This window comes from Rhinopithecus bieti, unplaced genomic scaffold (assembly GCF_001698545.2).
Source record: "Rhinopithecus bieti isolate Rb0 unplaced genomic scaffold, ASM169854v2 scaffold_788, whole genome shotgun sequence".
NCBI lineage: Eukaryota > Metazoa > Chordata > Mammalia > Primates > Cercopithecidae > Rhinopithecus > Rhinopithecus bieti.
Genome location: NW_016803416.1, coordinates 498,363 through 517,440, shown reverse-complemented (window position 1 = coordinate 517,440; position 19,078 = coordinate 498,363). Strand labels below are relative to the sequence as shown.

The window sequence follows — 19,078 nt, the reverse complement described above, 5'->3', positions numbered from 1 at the left end:
AAGATAATTTTTACGTTGGGAATGCTAAATATTGCCCCGACCCGTGGAAAAGCGACGGAGGGAAGTTGCTTCTTATTCCAAGGAAATTTGCATAATTGGTTTTCCCTTCAACTTTTCCAGTCATTCTTTAAAGTGATTAAGGATATCGGGTGTTGTAGAGACTCTCTGGGGAAGTGTGTGTTTCTGATAAATGCTTGATGCCCTTTTCGTCGCTGAGAAAGGCTTTTTGCGAATGATCCGCTCTGATAGTGTGGAGTGACACTGTCGGGTTGTGCTGCCAGACTTAGCGGCCTTCTTCAAATTTGTAAGAGGGAAACGTTGGGGGATTTACTTGGTCACTCTGATTTGTCAGTGTCTTCAGCGTGAAAAAAAAAAGCGTTTGTGTGAAGGGTTTCTGGGAAAGGCTTGTGTTTATCGGCTTCTTTTTGCAAGGGAAAGTTAATCTTTGCTGTCATTATACTGGTTAGAAGAGTAATTGGTTTTCAGGCAAAAATTTCTATTTTCTTAAATTGGGTGTAAATGCCAGCGGGCTGTGCGAGTCTGTAGGATTTTGGAGACAGGCAGGAGAAGGTTTCTGAAATCGTGAAGTCATTAAATACCTTTGTTAATGTCGGAGGCAACCAATTATTTTTGGAAAGGCGTTGATGAGGACATACGCCGTATCTAATCTTCAAATAAGTTAACAGTTTGTATAGTTCAGGTGACAGCAGTGCATAACTAATAGATATAGTGCTTTTTATACACAAGTCGGGATTACAAAAGATAATTTCTGGTTAATTATTATTTTGTGAAACATACAAATTCTGAGAAACTCTTTTACGTTTGGTACAGAATGGAAATTTTCTAATTCTTGAGGAATAAAAGTTGTGCTTTTAGTTTAAATGTCATACCAGAGTTGTTAGGCATGATTATACTAGCTGGTTAATGTTTTGCTGCAAGATTGTCTTCAGTTACTCTTTGCATCAGCAGTGGCACTATGTTAGGTGTTCCCTTGTATTTATTTTCATAATCTTTTCGGTGAGTATTATCCTACTTTATAGTTGAGAAATAACTTATTCACCGTTACAGAACAACTAAGCAAAGAGGTAGCTGAATTTGAACCTACGGCTGTCTGATTGTAAAACCTTTAGTCAAAGAATGTTAGAACCAAAATGGAGTTCTAGTGTGCAGGGTTAGAAATACCTTCTGAGATCCTTCCCACCACTCCCCTGCAGAGGTAGCTCCATTCTGATCTGAGTTAGGTATTGATGTTTTCAAAGATTAGGTAAATCACCAGATTTCAACCTTTCAGGTTTTTATAGTAGGGAAACTGAACTGCATAAAGGTTAGGCAGCTTAACCTGCTAGTTAATGACAATAGCAGGATTATGTCTTTACTTCTGAAATAGTTTTTACTTTGAATAGGTGGTGTACATGTATGTCCCGAATTAAAATATATGTGTGTGTGCGCATAAACAGTACAAAAAGGTAGGTCTCGCTTGCCCAGCATACCTACTTTCCAGAGGTAACCAAGTATCACCAGTTTCGTGTGTACATCACAGATATTTTAAGCTTATTCAAGAACTCTTAAATATATAGAGAAAGAGCATTCTTTTTTAAAACTCCAACTTTTCTGCACTTAACCTGGAGATTTTCCATGTTAGCCGAAATGTTGTATTCCTGTTTAAAGCTGTATTGTACAATCGTCCCTTGTTATTAAAGGGGAATTGGTTCCAGGACCAAAACCACGAATGCCCAAGTCCCTTATATGAAATAGTGTAGTATTTGCGTATAACCTACTCACATCCCATATACTTCAAATCATCTCTATTTATAATATTACAATGTAAATGCTATGTTAATAGTTAATATAGTTGTTAATAGTTTTTTATTTGCATTATTTTTTGTCTCCTCCCCCCCGCCAACAATTTTTGATCCTGGGTTGGTTTAGTCCATGGATGCAGAAGCCATGGATAAGGAGGACGGACTGTATTCCGTTGTTTGGGTATATTAATTTTTCATATCATTTATTGATGGCCAAGTAGGTTATTTCGAATGTTCTATTCTGCTCTGGCAAGGCAGCATAGTGTTGTACTTAGAAGTGTGGATTCTGAAGTTCAAGTTCCACTTCCATTAAATAGTAGTGACATTTATCTTCATCTGTTTTCTCCATTTGTAAAATGGGCCAATATTTACTTCTGTAGGACAGTCATGAAGAGGTTGGATACATGAAACACGTAGTGCTTTAGTAAGTTTTTTTGGGGTTTTTTGGTGTTTGGATTTTTGGTTTTGTCTTTAGTAATATGCATCTCCAAGTATATCTTTTGTATTGATTACTGAAAGTGCAATTTTTGGCTAGAAAGTGTAAGTGAAATTTTTATAAAGTGTTGTCATATTGTCCTTCAGAGAGGACAGTACCAATTTACACAACCACTGTCCTGCCATGCTTTGTAATGAGTGAAATTTTGGTAATGACATACTATCCTAGAAGCATGAGCCTCAGTTTGACTGATTCTTTGAAACAGTCTTAAATTGCCATTTTTTGCATTCTTGAATATGTTCTAAAATAGCAGTCTTTCTGCTGTTTCACATCAGATTTTAATTTTTTAGGATCAATTGAAAAAAAATGTTGCCGCTTTAGAAAAAAATGATTCTCAAATCATGAAATGCTAAGTTGTGCTCTGGTATCAAATGCAGATTTTCTGCACAGGGTTTTCATAAAGGATTTAGCAGAATATAGAATCTTCAAAACCTGAAGAGATTAATCGACTTTTTAAAAGATTGGGTAAAGTTTGGTATTATCAAGGAAAAAAAAAATGGCTTTAAAGGCAATTATAATTACACTTTCTCCTTATTCAGATACACACCAGGAGTCGATCCACCACTGCTCCTTTGGCTTCCTTTGGCTATTAGAGTGATTTCCTCTTGCTAATTGTTTCCCACATTAATTTTAGCATCGCTCTGCCTTCCTTAGCCCCATCCTATGCCAAACAGACATCTATTTAGGAATCTCTGCCTCTGCATAGCTGGGATATTTTAGGCACGGTGCTCTGACCAGCAGCTGAAGTGCTGGCCATGAGCTACTGACACCTGTTGAAAAATGCCAGTAGTTTTAATTTTTAAAACGTCTAAAATTTTTTACATATGTCAATTATGAGATCACTTGGTGGATCTTATTTACTTATTCATTAAGCACATATTTAGTAATTGTCCTGCAACAGATAGTATTCTAGAAGCTTAGTATTAGGGAGTTTTTTGTTTAGGATACAGTTGCTTGCTTCCGTAGTGGAACTTGGGGCTTGTCCTGTACAACAGCGATTATATTTCTCAGAAAACGCTGCCATGTTGGATTTCTATGAAGTTCTGTAGATTTTATAACACAGTAAGAGCAGCTTAAGTTTTGTTAGAACATTTTAAGACTTGAAGTAGGCACTGATTTGAAACATAGGAGGCTCTCTTCCAGTATGGGAAGCGTGTTTTAATCTGTAAAATACTAAATGGCAAATAAAGCACCTTTTAGGTGTTATTAGTTAATGCTCGTACGTTGAGTATTTTGTCTGAGTTCTTAGTGTAGAACATAGTATTTCTTCATTTTTTTTTTTTTTTCAATAAAAACAGTCTTGCTATATTGACCAGGGTGGTCTGGCACTCCTGCCCTCAAGCAATCCTCTTACCTTGGCCTCCCAAAGTGCTGGGATGACAGGTGGGAGCCACCACGCCTACCCAATTTCTTCCTTCCTTAACTCCAAATTTAGGAGGAAGAGTTTACAACATTAGACAGTTGACAAAGCCTGTTTTTCTTTTGAGAGAAAATTTTTTTTGGTATGAATTAATAATCCTTTGGGAACATTAGATTGAGAGAATGAGAATTTCAAGGCTCTTTACTGTTAAGTGATGGAAATGGAGATGAAGCAAACCTGACTGCATTAGTCTTGCACTACAGCCCCCCACCCTCCCAAATATTTTTGACATGTAAGAAATCTGTTGCCTGTGATATGCTTAACTGAAATATATTTTCTCTACATCATTGGAAAGAATTGGCACATTTTTAATTGAAAGTACAGTAAGCAAAATTCTCATTTTAAGATTTACAGACTCTGAAAACATGAAAACAGTTACTCTGTGTCTTTTAGAAAAAAGCTAATTCAAAAGAGATTTTAGTCCCACCTGCGGTGTAAGAGATCCAACTTCTCTGTCTTTGCCAGCATTTGATGTTGCCACTATTTTTTAATTTAGCTCTTATATTAAGTGTGTGGTGATAACATTTTTGGTCTTAATTGGTATTTCTCAAATGCCTAGGATAAGTGAACGTCTCATGTTCTTATTTGTCATCAGTAAACTTTTTCTGTGAAATTTCTCTTCTTTGGCTCACTTTTTTTTTTTGTTTTTAGACAGTCTTGCTGTGTCACCCAGGCTGGAATGCAGTGTCGCTTTCTCAGCTCACTGCAATCTCCGCAGCCTGAGTTCAAGCAATTCTCCTGCTTCAGCCACCTGAGTAGCTGGGATTATGGGTACATGCCACCACATGTGGCTGATTTCTGTGTTTTTTAGTAGAGACGGGGTTTTGCCAGATTAGATTGCCCTGACTGGTCTTGAACTCCTGGCCTCAAGTGATCTGCCTGTCTTGGCCTGCCAAAGTGCTGGGATTACAGGCATGAGCCAGCATGCCTGGCCTCTTTGCTTACTTTCTAATTGGATTTTTTTTTTCTTTTTACCCCTGAAGTTTTGAGAATTCTTTACATATTCTGTATCTGAGTTCTAGTCAGATGGGTGGTTTGCAAATATTTTCCCTAGTCTATAGTTTGTCTTTGCATTTATCTCGTAGAGCAGAAGTGTAATTTGATAAAGGCGAGTTTATTGAGCAAGAACTTTTCTTTCATGGGTTGTGTTTTTGGTGTTGTGTCAAAATTTTACCAAGCTTTAGATACTGAAGGTTCCCCTGCCATTTTTTAAAAGTTTTGTCTGTTTTGAATTTTATATAATGTGTGAGATTTAGGTGGAGGGTTTTGTCTTGCCATTTTGTTTTGTTGGGGTACGTGCGTGTGTGTGCGTGCGTGTGTACATGCGTGCATGTTTTCTGGCCTTCAGATCGTATTTAATCACTCCAGCACCGTTTGTTGAAAAATCTATCATTTCTCCATTAGATAGCTTTTGCATCTTCGTAAAAAAAAAAAAAAATCAGTTGAACTTAGTTGTGCAGGCTATTTCTGGGTTCTCAGTTCTGTTCCATTGACTATGTGTTTCCTCTGCCAATACCAATCTTGAGTATTATAGCTATGCAGTAAGTCTTGAAATCAAATAGACTAATTTTTCTCACTTTAAAAAAAATAGTTTTAGCTTTTTTAGTTTATTTTCTTTTCCATATAAATTTGATGATCTTGTCTATAAATGTAAAAAAACTCACTTATTTTGATAACTGTATTAAAATTTCTTTAAAAACTAAACAAACACGATACTTGTCAGCAGTCACACTTCGGGACAGTTGTCCTAGAGAAATGAAAACTTAACGTTCACCAAAAATATGTACATGAATATTTATAGCAGCTCTATTTGTAATAGCCAAAAACTGGGAAACAACTAAATGTCCTTCACTAGGTGAATGTCCAAGCATATGGTGGTATATGCATCTCATGAAATGCTGTCCAACAGTTAAAGGGAATATACTATTGATAAATATAATAGCTTGGATCACAGAAGCATTGTGCTAGATCCAAAAAGCCATTTCAGAAAGTCACATAGTATATGATTCATTTATATAACTTTCTCAAAACAACAAAATTAAGTCCAGTGTGGTGACTTATACCTGTAGTTCCAACTACTTGAGAGGCTAAGGCAGGAGGATTGCTTGAGCGTAGGAGTTCAAGGCTGCAGTGAGCTATGATCACATCACTGCACTCCATCCTGGCAGACAAAATGAGACCCCATCTCTTAAAAGAAAAACAGTGACAAAATTAGAAACGTAGAATTAGAAATTAGAAATGGTGCTTGTCAAGACTTAGGAATGGCAGGAAGAGAGGGATGAATGTGAAGAGTTTTATAGTGATGGAATAACTATGTATCTTTTTGCAGTAGTGATTCTACAAATCTGCACATGTGATAAACTGTTATAAAAGTCTATAGACATATTGAACCAATGTCAGTGCCCTGGTTTTGATACTATATTGTAGTTATTTAAGATGTCACCATTGGGAGAAACTATTACACGGGGCCCACTATCTGTATAACTCCCTGTGACTATTTCAAATTAAAATTTTAAAGTACTTTTTATGTATTGTACATGTACTTGATTTTTGTTTCTGTAAAGCAAGGCATATATCGTTTTCTAGTCGTGGACATTTTAGAAAAAAATTAATAGATTTGTTTTAAATCTGGAAATTCATGCAGCTGATATACTCTTCTGAACTGGGATTTGCAGGCTGTCTTTCTTAATACATTAGAGTGCTGAAGGAAAGTAAAATGTCAGTAACATATTTGTGATTCCAAGACTTTCAGTCATAAGATAAATCTTCTGCTGTACCATTGTCCCTGATTTCATATTTAAATTATAAGTAGACAAATGCTTTGTAAGTTCTTGAGTTAAGAAAACTATATATATAATTCCTTACCTTTTTTGAACCTCGATTTTTCTAAACTACCCACCTGTAAAATGGGGCCAGCCCACCTGCTTAGCTTTGCTTGGTGGAATGTGAAATGCTTAGTACAGTACTTTTTGTGTAGTAGCAATTTTAGAGATAATTTATCCCGGAATCACGATTTTTAATGGGATTCTAAAATAGAAATTTCCACAGATTGATACCTGTATCTGAGTATCTTTCTTCATAGATTTTCTTTTCTTGCTATGAAAAATATATTCTCTAACTTCTGGCCAGTAAACAGACTATTTCTACTGTCAGTCATGATAGAAATGAAACAAGGCATGAAAGCAATTTGACTCTTGGCCCTTTTACTTTCAGCTCTTAGTATTTTGGGGTCTATTTTTTTTTTTTTTCTTCTCTCAAAATTAAAACAATAGATTTCGTGTTTAATCTGTTGTTTTTAAAATACATATTAAACATTTACTCAGAAAACATATTATAGTTTTTATATTTAGTGAAGAAAAATTTTAGATTTCTTATGTCTTAATAAGTATTTCAATTGTCAGATGATATTTACATTAACTGTTTTTCCCCTTAGGTTTTCTTCTATTTTCATAGCCAACCAGAACAATGTTCTACGCACATTTTGTTCTCAGTAAAAGAGGGCCGCTGGCCAAAATTTGGCTAGCGGCCCATTGGGATAAGAAGCTAACCAAAGCCCATGTGTTTGAGTGTAATTTAGAGAGCAGCGTGGAGAGTATCATCTCACCAAAGGTATGTTCTTGATGTTGACATTTTTATTCACTTTGTTGATTTTTTATTGATATGTGAAAATAGAACTTCTAAAACAGTTTTTTAGGTAGGTGCATTGGAGGGCAAGGAAAATCTTTTGGAGTTTTTATTATGTGAAGTCCTTATCACCTCTAGATAAATTTGATATGATTACGGTGTGATTCTCTTTTTCTTTAAAAAAATCTCTATATGCACTGATATTTTGATTTGCCTATTTTGAATGGCAAATAAGCATCAGTCAGGGCAGTGCCCAAATATTGTTTACTGATCTGTTCCTTAGAGGAGCTTTTATTTGAGACCCTGTATCAAAAAAAAAAAAAAAAAAAAAAAAAAAAGAGGTAGAAGTGCTGTAAATGCATATTACTTAGTAAAATAAGCCAATCTAAAAAGGCTATATATTATGTGATTGCAGCTGTAGAACATTCTGGAAAAGCCAAAACTATACAAATGAGACAGTAAAAAGATGGGAGGTTGGGGAGAGAATGGAGGGTTGAGTAGGCAGAGCACAGACGATTATTTTTAGAGCAGTAAAACTGTTTTACTTGATAGTATAATGCTTAACAAATGTCATTTACATTTGTCCAAACTCGTAGAATGTATAACACTAAGCGTGAACCCTGTTGTGAACTACGGACTTTTGGTAATGATGTGTTATAAGTTTATCAATTTTAATAAATGCTACACTGATGAGAGGTGTCAATTGTGGGTAAGATTATCTGTGTGTGAGGAAGGGGGTGTTTATGAGAAATCTGTGCCTTTTCCTAAGTTTTGCTCTATTTCCTGGATGCAGCCTTCTAACAATCGTTATGTTAGTTTTTATGTATATACACAAAGAAAACTTGTGTACATGTACACAGGAAAGCCTAGAAGGCATATCAAAAGATTATTACAGATTTCCTAGGTGGTAGGATTACAGGTTGTTTTGTTTTCTTTTTAAAGACTAGCCATTTAGTAAACATTTCTTGTTAAGTGTTTGTTCACACCCTTAAGTGTTTCTTTAGATTTATTTTTAGCATTATAATTGATAGGCCAAGTGATGTACATGTTTTTGAGATTTCTGATACATACTAACAGTTTGTTCTGGTGAGATTGTACCAGTTTGCAGTGCTGGTCAAATTGTATGAGAACATTGGTATTTTCTATTTTTTTTAAATAGGTATGCTTACTGGGATAAGTTAATGGAAAAGGTAGAAATTGTACTCTTTTCTGGAAAGTATATGTGTGGCTAATCTTTAACATCCGTAAGCAAGTATCGAGTGTTCAGCTTAAAAGGATAACAGATTTTTTCATGATATGTACCGAGTACTTTGTGCCCCTTTAGGGTGGGGACACTACAAAAGAGTATGAGACAATCTGATAATGAACATATACACGAACAGCCACAAATGAAAGCAGACAGTTCAAGAATAATGTAAAAGATTGTAATGTGTTTATGAGAGAAAGTGATTTCTCTTACTTAGAATTTTTTAAACCTTTTCTGATTGAGCTTTTATCTATCTGGTAACAAGATGTAAAGATATTTCCACAGAGTGAACTGTCCTGAAATTTCTAATGTTTGCTTTGGTGTGCAGTTCGTGTTATGAAAATGTTGGTTTAGTTGTTTAGCATAAGTGTCACATGTGGCTCATTTGCAACTGCGAGCTTGCATACTCTTTTCTCTTCTCTCTTCCACTCCCCACTGGAAGAGCCACTGGCCCCCTTTGCAGAACCTTCCCAGAATATGTAGCCTGAAATCTTTATTATATTTATGTTTACACTTTAACACACACTGGCTGAAAAACATATACCATACCTCATTTTACCTACTGCTAGGCTAAACTCTGAACCAAACTAATCCAGAAAGAAAGCTTTTGCCCAAACACCACTTTTTGAAAGTTGCTAGTGCTACATAAGATAATAGTTAGCACAGGTTTTTTTCCCTCCTCCGTTCTTAGGTGAAGGTTCAGTCAATATTAATTTTAAATTTTATAGCACCACATAACAGATTCTGTTTTTCCATTAGGAGCAACATTTTAATTTGAATTTTTTTTTAAATTAGGGATTCATCATCTGATACATTCTGAATCTGATCACACATTTGGTATAATTTCAGATGTCTAAAAATGTATGGCCATAGACATCATCCTTTATGCTGTAAGTCACATAAAATGCTCACAAATACAGAACCTGAGTGTCATAAGCAGGGTCCTAGAGTGCTATAGAGAATACACATGAAATTTAAAATACAATATTTTCTTTTACAAATAACAATAAACTAAGCATAATTGAAACATTAAGCAAATGTTGAAAAGGTTTTTTTGTTACCTTAGAACTTGTTGCGTTTATGGCATGGTTTGGGAAAGTGTCTGGGGGTGTTTGAGTTCATATTGCCTTGTTCTTTCAGGAAATTTTCCTTATTGCTAGAGTAATTGTGAATACTTGTGTTTAGATGGAGTCTTGTCTCATTATTTTATCAACTACTGCTTTTCTACCTACTGTATCCCATATTAATGTTGATCAAGATCTGCCTTGAAAAAAGGTTGGGAGCATATTTTCTGGTGAAAGGCTATGGCTACTATTGTTCTTTAGCAATTAGTATGCTTTCCAAACTTTGTTTTTAAATCAGTATGCTTTCCAATTAATGGAAACTTAGTAAAAAGTAACTTAAACAATAAGGGAAATAACAGACTTAATTAACTAAAATTTTGGAAACAGGGAGATCTGAGATTGGTTCAGCAGCTTGATTATGTCATCCAAGGATTCTCCATCCTTAGAGTGTTGGCTTCTTGTCCTCATACTTTAGCATTGTGGTTTACAGGGTGACCGCATGAAGCACCAAGCAAGCCCTACCTATTCACAAAGCAGGAAAGAGGGAAGGAAGAGAGAGATGTTCTTTTTGGGGGAAAATCTTTCTCGGAAACTCTCTGGCATACTTCACCTATTACTCAACTGACTGTTTCATGCCCACTCATGAACAGGTATTAGTAGAGAGGAATGAGACATCTGTCAATGTGGGGGACATTTGCTTCTCAAACAAAATCAGAATTGACTTAGCCAGCAAGAAACAATGGCTCTGGTCTGGCAACCAAAAGTGTTACGTGCTCCTTAATGTGCTAATGACACAATTCATGGAATGGTTTAGTGCTTGCTTCCTAGCTTCCTTCATATTTGTGTTAATTCATGAATTACCACTCACTGTGTCTTTTCAGGATATTCAATTTTCAGGGAATTTATAGATAAGGACAGTGAGAAATGTACGTGATTATAAGGCAACTTGAAAGGAAAAAGATAAAATAAAGACTATAAATAGCACGAAATGCAGGTTTTGAAATATGATTAATGTTTTATTCATAGGTGAAAATGGCATTACGGACATCAGGACATCTCTTACTGGGAGTAGTTCGAATCTATCACAGGAAAGCCAAATACCTTCTTGCAGACTGTAATGAAGCATTCATTAAGATAAAGATGGCTTTTCGGCCAGGTATTGTTGAACTTGTTTTTTTTATTTTTTTTACTTTGGAGTTTGTCTTGTTTTTTTTGTGTTACTTAGCTAAACGCATTTTCTAAATCTACTTGCTTTATTATAATTGCAATACAAGGAACCCTTCAAAGATAGTGCAAGGCTTGGGGAGGCAGTGCTTCAAGGGAGGAAACCTACTTGCATCTCTTCTCCCTGTGAGGTAATGGAGCTCACTCCCTTTTTTGTTCTTCCTTTGGAGCTGCCTTTTTAATACTTTTTTCAGCAGCTTACATGACTGAGTCATCAAGAGGTTGAAATGTTGAAAACTAATTGTTATGTAATGATTTTTTAAAATATAGCTCCGAAAAGACAATTTTAGGATTTTAAACTTTTTTCCTAAGTAAATATTCTTTGTAGTTTTTTGTTGTTTTGTTTTAGGTAATAATCGGTTATGAAACTGGAGTCTGCCAACCACACCACCATCTAAGTAGATAATTAATATTTAAATTCACATATCTTTCTATAATTTTTAAAAAGCATTGATGAAATTTTTATTCTAACGAAAATAATGTGTATAGTAGAAACACCTTAAACAGTTTCTACTGAGGATACTTCAGTTTATGTCAATATTTGAACAGTAAAATGTTTGAGATCTAAGATTTTATTTAAAAGTAAAATATTTAGGAAAAGACTACAATACTTAACATGTGACCAATAAGCACATTTTATCTAAATAACATGCTTTTTGTCTTTCAAAGTAAGGCATATTTATTATAGACAACTTGAAAATAAGGAAAATATAAGAAATAAAATTGTGTAATTCTTTCTCTATAATAACAGCTCTTTTAACATTTAAGGACTCTTTTTGCAGTCATTCTTTTTTCCACCTCATAAATATATGTTAATTAGGAAACTATTACTGTTATTCGTTGATGTGTCTGTTTAAACATTATGACTTAAATGCATAATTAGTGCTTTGACTTTTTCCTAGCAAGGATACGATTTATGAGCATGGTAAAGAGAATACTTGGCTTTTCAGGTATTTTGCATATGTTATAACCTTTCTATAGAATATAAACTTAAGAAATTATACTACTTATCTCTCTACTAATCCCTAGATAATTTATGGGTAGCTGGATATTAAGCTTAGCTTTCTTTTCTAGGTGTTGTTGACTGCCTGAGAAATCGGGAGCAGCTTATAATGCCATTCTTTACCTGAAGAATTTTCATGACTTTGATCAGCCCACTGCCTGATTAGAGTATGTGTTTCTTTTAAAAAAATTGTTGACTTGGTCGTACAAAAAGATTAGTATTAGCTTCCAAATGTATAGTTTTTCCTTGAATGTTTTATTAAAAGGTAGCTAAAATGCATATATATGTTTATTTAGGATAGTATATAAATACGACATTAAAACCTAGAAAGTTTTCTTCTGTAAGAAATCCTGTGGTATCAGCTTTAACACAGCTAAGATGTGAGAGTTTTGAGGCGCTTTAGGCCAAAGCTTATGTAAACTGAAAAGTAGGTATGCTTGTTACATAATGATAGCAGGGAGGATTGTACTGTTGATTCATGATATTTTTCAGATTATATGTAAGTAGCTACTTGTTATCTGCTTGGCCAGGCTATACTCAGAGCCATAATTCCTGTTCTGTTTGTTTTTTTTTTTTTTTTTTGTTTTAATGAACATGCGAGATAAATTTTATGAAGAGCACAATCATTGAATCATTGTCACGACACACATTTGAGAGGAGAGAGTTACACAGAAATGGCCGTTATAGCAGAGTACTGTAGTATGTTTCCCTTTTCTCAAGCCCTTACCATCCAGCTATCATGCCATGATGTTGGAACGTGACTATAGCTTTCCAAGGGACTTAGTGGCATAACTGACAACCAAGCCACTCTATACCATTACAAATTTCTCTGCTTTTTGAAATGATCTGTGACTTCTAATTAGAGTAAGTTCATGACCTATTTTGTTATTGCATATGTATTGATTAGTTCTAGGCTCTATCTAGCTATTTAATTTTTTTCTCTCCTTTTGACATTGTATTTGAAAATTTTTTATTGTGGAAATTTTTAAACATAACTAATAACTAGAGAAATTAGGATTATGAACCATATATGTCAGTTATTCAGCTTTTTAAATTACAAGTATATTGCCAGTCTTATCACATCTATTTTTCCCCCAGCTTACCTCACAGCCCCCACCAGATTATTTTAAATTAAGTAACAGATAATCTTATTTCATCTGTAAATAGTTCGATATTTGTCTCTTAGAAGTAAAAGAATTTTTAAAGCCTCCATAACACATCACACCTTTAAAAAAATTATCAGTAATTCCTTATTATAGACATACCTTGGAGATACTGTAGGTTTGGTTCCACTGCAGTAAAGCAAGTTACACAAATTTTGGGGTTTCACAGTGCATATAAAAGTTATGTTCACACTGTACTCTATAATCTATTAAGTGTGCGGTAATAGCATTATGTTTAAAAAAGCAGTGGGCGTATCTTAAAAATACTTCACTGCAAAACAAAATGCTAGTGATCATCTTAGCCTTCAGCAAGTTGCAGTTCTTTTGCTGGTGGAGGATTTGCCTCCATGTTGATGGCTGCTGACTGAAATGGGTGGTGGTTGCTGAAGTTTGAGGTAACTGCGGCAATTTCTTAAAATAAGACAACAGTGAAGTGTGCTGCATCGATTGACTCTTTCATGGGAGATTTCTTTGTAGCATATAATGCTACTCGATAACATTTTACCCCAATAGAACTTCTTTCAAAATTGGAGCCAATCATCTGAAACCCTACCACTCACTGCTTTATCAACCAAGTTTATGAAATATTTTAAACCCTTTGTAGTTGTTTCAGCAATATTCACAGTATCTTCACTAAGAGTAGAATCCATCTCAAGAAACCACTTTCTTTGCTCATCCATAAGAATTAACTCCTCATTTGTTAAAAGTTTTATTCCAATATTGCATCAATTCAGTTACACCTTCAGGCTCCACTTCTTTTTTTTTTTTTGAGATGGAGTCTCGCTCTGTCGCCCAGGCTGGAGTGCAGTGGCCGGATCTCAGCTCACTGCAAGCTCCACCTCCCGGGTTTACGCCATTCTCCTGCCTCAGCCTCCCAAGTAGCTGGGACTGCAGGCGCCCGCCACCTCGCCCGGCTAGTTTTTTGTATTTTTTAGTAGAGACGGGGTTTCACCATATTAACCAGAATGGTCTCGATCTCCTGACCTTGTGATCCGCCCGTCTCGGCCTCCCAAAGTGCTGGGATTACAGGCTTGAACCACCGTGTCCGGCCCAGGTTCCACTTCTAAGTCTAGTTCTCTTGGTTTTTTCACCATATCTGCAGTTACTGCCTCCACTGAAGTCTTGAACCCCTCAAAGTCATGCATCAGGGTGAAAATTAATTTCTTCCAAACTTTCTGTCTATTCCACTGAAACTTTCTCTGTATGAACAATAAGGTAGTTTTGTTTTCTTATTCATGTTCACTAGAGTAGTATTTTTAATTTCCTTCAAGAACTTTTCCTTTGCATTCACAACTTGGCTGTTTGGTGCAAGAGGCCTAGCTTTTAGCCTAAATCAGCTTTAGACATGCCTTCTTCACCAAGCTTAGTTATTTCTAGCTTTTGATTTAAAGTGAGATACGTGTGACTCTTCGTTTTACTTGACCAAATGATAGCCATTGTAGGGCTATTAATTGGCCTTATTTCAATTTGTTGTGTCTCAAGGAACAGGGAGGCCCAAGAAGAGGGAGAAACATTGCAGGGGGCAGGGTGAGCAGGAGGGCAGGAGCAGTCAGAACACACAGAACATTTCTTAAGTTTGCCATATTATTTGGGCATCCTTTGTGGCACCCAAAATAATTAAAATAGTAGCATCAAAGATCACTGGGCCGGGTGTGGTGGCTCACACCTGTGATCCCAGTGCTTTGGGAGGCTAAGGTGGGAGAATAGCTTGAGGCCAGGAGTTTGAGACTAGCCTGGGCAGTATAGTGAGATCCCGCCCCCCACCATCTCTACTAAAAAATAAGCAAAAAAATTTAAAAGATCATTAATCAAGATCACCATAACAGATATGATAATGAAAAGTTTTTAAATAGCATGAGAATTACCAAATATGACACAGAGACATGAAGTAAGCTTGTGCTATTAGAAAATGGCACCAATAGACTTGCTCGAGGCAGTGTCACCACAAACCTTTGGTTTGTTAAGAACTCAGCATCTGCGAAATTCAGTAAAAAAAAGTGCAGTAAAACAAGGTATGCCTATATGATATCCAGTCAGCATTCAACTGTCCCCAATTGACATGTTGGCTTTTTTTTTTTTTTTTTTCCTCTTTCCAGTTTGAGTTGAGGCTAAACAAAGTCTACAAACTGCTTCTGGTTATTATAGCTTATGGGTCTCCTAAGAATCTATTACAGCTTTGCCTCCCTCCTATTTTTTTTCCTTGCCGTCTATTTTTTTGTACCGACTTGGTCAGTTGTTTTGAGGTATTAATGTTCTGGATATGGCTGATAGTGTTTAGATTGGTGTTTAGCATTGTACACTTTTTATTTTTTAGTATTTTTAAACTATATGAGAGATTATTCTTTATTAGAGGAAGAAACTGAGTCTCAGGGAAGTCGGGGAACTTTAGAGTTTACACCGCCTGTAAGTTGCAGGGTCCTAATGAAAACCCATGCCTATCTAGCCCATCATTTCTAATTTTTTCCTCTATATTTGGTTTAGTGACTTCTGCGTATTACGTTGTATTTGCTGATTTTTGATGCTTTTCAAATTTAAATACAAGTTAATTTCCAAATCACTTGCATTCTTGGATTACACTGGAATGTATGAAGGTATTAAATATTAAGGCTTCTAAAACTCGGTGGGTTGTGTGTGTATTATATATATATATTTTAAATTTTCTTATAGAGAGAATTGGGATTTTTTTTTCTTATAAACACAGTGAGACTTGAGACTAAAATGTATTTGACCTTCTTTTAAAGTGACATCGATGTGGCCCAGCAGTTCAGCTTGAATCAGAGTAGAGTGGAAGAGATAACCATGAGAGAAGAAGTTGGGAACATCAGCATTTTACAAGAAAATGATTTTGGTAAAAGAGAAACAAATTACTAGCCATTAGTTCATAATGTTATATTGTGCCACTAATAGCAATGTCAGAAGAAAATCAGACTATATTCACATTGACAGAAAGACTTAAAATTTCATGTAATGCATTTTCATCAAGAAAAGAATTTGGCTTTCTTACCAGTATATTAAGCATTAGTTTCATATTTAGAGCTAATTGTTTACCTACTCCTCTCCCTATATACAATCATAGAACCTATATATTGATTTCTGCAAGGAGTCCCAATATTGAAGTAGTGATCATGTTTAAACCAACCATTTTGGAACGGTTAGTTTCCCTATTATACTTGCTATTCAAAAACAGGTATTCAAAACTAGTAGCAAGTCATATTCTTTTTTAAAAGACGGGGTCTGTGCTGTGTTATCCAGGCTGGAGTGCAGTGGCTCTTCACAGGCAGGATTATAGTACACTACAGCCTCGAACTCTTGGATTCAAGTGATCCTCCCACCTCAGCCTCAAGTAGCTGGGACTACAGGCACATGCCGCTGTACCCAGAACCAGATTATTTTCTTGATGAAACACATTATAACAAGAAAGTTTAAGCTGTGACTGTTAATGTAACTTCACATATGTACATATTTAGAGTTTAACATATTTTAGGATCATTTAAATCTAGATCTAAGGTTGAATTTGTTAGTCATGCCCAAGTATTGTAGCTGTGTGTAATTGAGTCATTTTAAAAAATTCAGATGCTAAGATTTAAAGTTTAAACTAGATATTTTAACATTTGAAGATAAGACTTCAGTAAGCAAATATGACATAATTATAATAAATCATTAGCTGTTTTCTTTTATCACAGTGCTATTTCTAATCTTTCTAAACTAATGACAAAATTTGTTTAGGTGATTTTGGAATGGATGATCGTGAGATAATGAGAGAAGGCAGTGCTTTTGAGGATGACGACATGTTAGTAAGCACTACTACTTCTAACCTCCTATTAGAGTCTGAACAGAGCACCAGCAATCTGAATGAGAAAATTAACCATTTAGAATATGAAGACCAATATAAGGATGATAATTTTGGAGAAGGAAATGATGGTGGAATATTAGGTATGTGAGAAAATGATGGTTACTCGAACATAAGCAGAATTTCTTTATTGTAAAGTTTTGGAAGCAGTTGCTAATTCTGAGTCTTGAACAGCTTTTAGATATGTATGAGTGAATTGTGATCAGTTGGTTTAGTAAGACATTTTGGTAAAATTAGCCTCTTAAAATATAACAAAACTTAAATATGCTTATCAGAATGCTAAATTTTATTAGTACTTAAAACTGTTCTGTTTGTGTTTGATGGCTGTGTTAAGTAAATATTTTTTAAAATAGATAAATGAACTAGAAAATACAAATGAAGAATGAGAATTTTTTTATATACTAAGTGTTTTATACTTTTATAAACTACCTGGAGGAGAAACAGATAAAAATTGAATATATGTTTAAATTTTATCCCTTTTAACGTAATTTTGTTTTTCCATTGATTGGCTATTGTGGTTTTGGCATTTCTTCTAGAAATTATAACTAACTTAACATTCCTTATTTCAGATGACAAACTTATTAGTAATAATGATGGCGGTATCTTTGATGACCCCCCTGCCCTCTCTGAGGCAGGGGTGATGTTGCCAGAGCAACCTGCACATGACGATATGGATGAGGATGATAATGTATCAAGTAAGCGTTTCATGTTTAGTGATTCTAGGGATGATTGTATGGCATCCAAAAAGATACTTACCATAGAAGATGACAAACTAGAAGTTGTAGTTTTTGATGAATAACAAATATCTTTAAGTACAGTGCTTATGATTGATAACTGGTTCTGATTCTGTGTTTAATCTTGCGCCCCTCCCCATTTTTTGGCCAATTGAGTTACAAGTCTGGTGGGGCTTTCCCATTAACTAGAAAAATACTTTTTTTTTAGTAATAATAGGATTTCTTTCTATTTCATGAAGAGATTTTCTCCCACCATTTGTAAGATATACCAAAGCTTTTGTGACTGTATTTTTTTTTTTTTTAAACAGTGGGTGGGCCTGATAGTCCTGATTCAGTGGATCCCGTTGAACCAATGCCAACCATGACTGATCAAACAACACTTGTTCCAAATGAGGAAGAAGCATTTGCATTGGAACCTATTGATATAACTGGTGAGCATATGACCCCTTAGATTTATACAGCATACAACATAAGGTCTTACTTCTGGTTTTTGCCTGTCTACTGATCTGCTACTGTTGTTTTAGATAACTAGGCCTCTTGCTTTTTTCTGGTTTTTTGCCTGTCTACTGATCTGCTACTGTTGCTTTCGTTAACTAGGCTTCTTGCTTTTATGTCACAGTCATCTGTCATAGTCTTTCTTCTATCCAATTATAATTTTGAGTATTTTGTAGAATGTCTGTGCAAGTTGCTGTGAAATATAAAAGTATAGAACAAGCTTTCTGATAATGCGTATCTTAGTCTCCTGGGGTTCCCAAGATGTTAGCAGCTCACATGTGTAACAACTAGAAAACATTGGAAAGCATTTTTCAATAAATTACAATTCTAAATGCTGTACATTTGGGCCACAAGCTGGAAAAAAAACTAAAAGTATTCTTTAAAAAAAAAAACTGGAGGCTGGTGTGGTGGCTCCCACTTGTAATTCAGTACTTTGGGATGCCCAACCAGGAAAACCATGTGAGGCCAGGAGTTTGAGATCAGCCTGGGCAGTAAATATAGTAAGACCTGTCTCTTCAAAAAGAAAATTTTTTTTTTTAATTTTATGTGCTCTTAGAATTTGCCTTTCTCCAAAATCTTTTAAATTTAAAACTAGAAACGTCAAAATTCTAGAATAAGTAATCTTTTATTATAGTTTTTTTAAGTAACATTGCAAGACACATTATTTAATTTGAGGAGGGCTGCTTCTAAACGACAGACAATTTGAGATAATGGGGATATAAAACTTAACAGTTTCTAGATGGTTTATGAGGACAGTAGGATAGAATACTTGAAATCGATTACAGTGTAATTTAGACATAGTTTTTACCTTTAAGTAGAACAAGATTACCCTTTTGGGTTTCCCATTGATGAGGGAAATGGACAATTAAGTAAAATATATACTTTATTAGATAGTGAGATTAGAGAAGAGACTCTCACTGTGTGTAACATCTTTTTGTATATATATATATATATATA

General features: G+C 35.1%; 1 protein-coding gene across 1 annotated transcript in view; it reads left to right on the top strand.

Moving 5' to 3' along the window:
* Positions 1-19,078, top strand: part of RAD21 (RAD21 cohesin complex component) — a 29,368-nt gene that overhangs the window by 899 nt on the left and 9,391 nt on the right. The window contains 7 exon segments of the mRNA XM_017882624.1: positions 7,152-7,327; positions 10,679-10,822; positions 11,970-12,046; positions 15,784-15,890; positions 16,769-16,975; positions 17,462-17,587; positions 17,935-18,057. Coding sequence (XP_017738113.1) covers positions 7,184-7,327; positions 10,679-10,822; positions 11,970-12,046; positions 15,784-15,890; positions 16,769-16,975; positions 17,462-17,587; positions 17,935-18,057 — 928 coding nt within the window. The 5' untranslated portion in view covers positions 7,152-7,183.